The sequence below is a fragment of the Suillus subaureus genome, assembly GCF_016647635.1.
Source record: "Suillus subaureus strain MN1 chromosome Unknown BJ212scaffold_487, whole genome shotgun sequence".
Taxonomy (NCBI): Eukaryota; Fungi; Basidiomycota; class Agaricomycetes; order Boletales; family Suillaceae; genus Suillus; species Suillus subaureus.
This window is the reverse complement of record NW_024539043.1, coordinates 1-3580: the sequence shown is the minus strand read 5'-3', so window position 1 is coordinate 3580 and position 3580 is coordinate 1. Positions and strand designations below refer to the sequence as shown.

Sequence of the window (3580 nt, the reverse complement as noted above, 5' to 3'; positions counted from 1 at the left end):
TGAACTTCTCCAGCACACACTGACCTTGGAAGTGAATTGACACCTCCAAGTTTGGCATTGATCAACAGTAAGACAGGCGAATTTCTAGAGCTAATATGGGCTATCCTTCCAACAGGTAGAGATATATACATGACAAGGCAAGGTTGCTATGGATAAGGGGATATATGAAAATGAGACAATGTGAGAGGTGTGGAAAAGGGCCTGACATGTCAAGGTCAGCAATCACAGCCTTCTTGGCAAGGTAGTAGGCAAGGTCAGGGCTGTACAGGATTTCTTAGTGGAACACAGAGAAGTTGAGTGCAAGACCAAGGTGGAGTTTGCTTACTATCCAGATGAGAATGTTGGGCAAGGATGAGGTCGCCAGAACCTCCCAGCAGTTTGTACTGCTAGGTCACCGGTTGAGACTGGAACAAGTTGTGGAGCCATTTCACATTGTATGCACACCAAGGCCCAACCCACAGTGAGATAAGTGAGACAAGATGTTTGCATCTGATGGGCCAACCATATCACTGGTCCTTCATCCAGATTGCTTATAGGTATGTAATACATAACTCTGTATACTTGTAGCTAGTTCTATATGACATGCTTGAATTTGTATTGTAAAGTACATTGTTTTAAATGAAAGCATCTTTCAATGCTCTCAATCAGTCCAGTGCAGCCTCCTGCCTGGCTACCTTGACCTCTTGCAGAGCCAGTTTCACTTGTTGCTGGGCTAGCTTGGCTTTTTGCCAGTCCAACTGAGCTTGTTCATGGGCCAATTTAGCCTGGCTCTGGGCTAATTCAGCATCTGTTTGACCCCTTTCAATCCACCTTTGGTCCAATGCTAGCTGTTTCTTCCAAATTGTGTTATCAAAGGCAAGCCTGCTTCATATCCTCCTGCCGATGCTGATTTCTCTCCAGGTGATCCTCCTTGATAAGATTGAGCCTTGCACGAACTCATGCATGGGTTCCATAACAGACTACTGATGGTGATACCTCTTGAATTGGTGTCCATCTCAGTCTCCTTGGCTGTACTGAATAGAGTCATGCACATTTTTTGGTCCTTGTTTGTGTGGGGATGCAGCAATCTTTGTCTGATGAGTTCATTGGGCTTTTACCATGGTGTTTCACCTCAGATAGTAGGGAGTGGGGGGCTCAGTGTATGTTTTAAGAAGACTGTCAATGCATGAGGTGTTGATCAAGAAAGTAGCAGTGAATTGCTAATTTTGACTTTGAACTTGTATATTGTGGACCACAGATTCATTATGGTCAATGAACACCAGTGACAAATGCTCACATCAACCCAAACAAACAGACTTGGAATTACCCATCAACTATAATATCCACAACTGGGAAGAGTGCAGCCCAGATATTCAAAACAGTGCATGGTGAATAGACATTGCAAACAACGGTTTTTCATTATAACACTGCCTACAGGTATTTGACAATGCAGGAGTGAGCTCCAAGGGAAAATGCAAAATGAAGTGGGTTGGACCCCAGCAAAGTATAAACTGCTAAGTAGTCATAGCTCAGGAGCTAAAGTGTCGATCAAAGACAAGGGCTTGAGAACTACATTGGAGGTTGTCATGGGATTGCAACAGTCTCCACTGGAACATGGTTTTTGCACAGCCAAGAGTATCAGATAAGAATGAGGAGGAAGTTGCAAGCACCGAGTCTAAGCAATACAAACTGCTCAGTAAGAATGAGGCCTAGTGGTTCCAGAGGGAAGGTGTACATATGGCCATGCCATGTGGATGAAGGGGAAGGCCATCGGAGACGTTAAGCTAGAGAGTAGTGAAGGACTTGGGTTGTTGATGATAAAATTGGGGGAGAAAGGCAGGGTTGGAAGTGAGGAAGACAATGATGGAGGTCATTGAGGACTACAAGCTCAACAGTACAAACCATGAAGCTCTGGGTGATGAAAGCATGTCATGTTTGAAGTCTCCAGAGGAAAGACATGACGATACAAATCATCATGCCATAGCCAAGGGAGATAGTATATGCCATCACACTGGGGGGAAGAAATACTATGTATGAAGTGCAGGAAAGACATGTGAAATGATTGCATGTGTTTGTTGGTTACACAGTCAGTCAATTATGTAAATCATTTATTCCCAAACATGTGGATTCAATCCAATTATTACATAAGTTATTTAACATTGTTGAGTGCTTTTATCACCAAAGTTTCAAGACTCTGAGGCAATGGTATGAGATCACCTTATGTAAATGGTCAGTCAATGTAGACAACTCTGAGTCTGAATCATCATGTAAGAACTGACATTACCACATATAGAAGGTCAGTCAAGTCAGTCCAGACAACTCTGAGGTGATGTAAGATTGAGATTGCCAATAAGTATATATAGAAGGTCAGTCAAGTCAGTCTGGACAACTCTGAGTCATGGGATTAAAATTGCCAATATTAAATATTATGTAGCTATAGGTCAGTCAAGTCAGTGTCATCCATTTATTTGTCTGTTTGTGTATGTCTGTACCATTACAAAAAATATAAACACTAGAAGTTTGTGAACCATTGTAAGCACTTCACAAGTTCTTCTCTATTGACAAGCTCTCCTGGGTGTGTTAGACTCTGGACACCTGGGTGTTTATTGGGCCCAAAATGATACACTGAACTTGCTTTGTCCATGTCATTCCAGAAATGTTTGATGACCAGTTTAGAAATTGTGAGCATGGGCTTGGTTATACTTGTTGTGTAGGACTTTTTCTTGTCAGTGCTGGCAGCCATGTATTTGTTTGCATTTATGACTATCATGCAGAGAGCAATGAGAGGCCTAGTGAATAGCCCTTGTGATAATTTTAAGATGGTCTATGCAGGGAGATAGATGCATTACTTGTGCAGGAAGATGCTCATGGTAGATAGAGGATCATTCACTCCAGTGTCTCGATTGAGTGTTCATGCACTTGGTTAGTGAGGAAATTTCCTTTATTTGCATCAACATGTCAAGATAGCTCAACCTCATGCATAAATTCAAAGTTTAAACAGTGAGCTCCCTTGGCAAATGAGGCTGTTGGCATAAAAGCTGCATGGTACTGTCTGGGAGGTTGTATCCTTGTAGGGGTGAGTGAACACTGATAGGCTGTATGGGAGGTTGACTCACAATAAGTCCCCCTCCAGAAGAGTGACCACCTCCATATCCTGGTTGGCCTTGACCTTGTTGCATTTTTCAAGAAGATTTGTTAGCTGTAAGGAATGTTCCAAGAATGTTGTGTGCAAAATCTTCTTGTTTTTGGGGAAGGCCATAATCCACACTTTTTTGCCCAGTACTGGCTGGACAAAAGTGACACCTCTGTCTGAGTCATGGTGGAAATTTGTCATGACCCCAGGGTGATAGGCCAAAGCCCACCCATTGAGGAGGAAATTGTCAGGATGGACCTTGGTGCCAATCAGGTAGTTAGCTGTGGTTTGATTCCATCCATGAACAATACCATGATTGAGTTGTTTAATGAAACAAAGGTTGAGAATGATGATGTCAGGGGACAGACATGTGCTCACCACAAGTGTCCTGGGATTCCTGCTCCTGTATATGGAAGGTTGAGGATGAACTGTATCATGTTTGGGTTGTCCAAGTTGCAGATGAACTCT

General features: G+C 42.8%; 1 protein-coding gene across 1 annotated transcript; it reads right to left on the bottom strand.

Annotated features, from left to right (window-relative positions):
- Positions 1-2491: 2491 nt before the first annotated feature.
- BJ212DRAFT_1307293 (uncharacterized protein) lies at positions 2492-3540 on the bottom strand (the record flags this gene model as incomplete). Its single annotated transcript, XM_041333847.1, has 3 exons — positions 2492-2711; positions 3096-3393; positions 3491-3540. Coding segments are annotated over 3 exons (568 nt in total), but the record flags the coding sequence as incomplete, so codon positions are not given.
- Between the last annotated feature and the right edge of the window lie 40 nt (positions 3541-3580).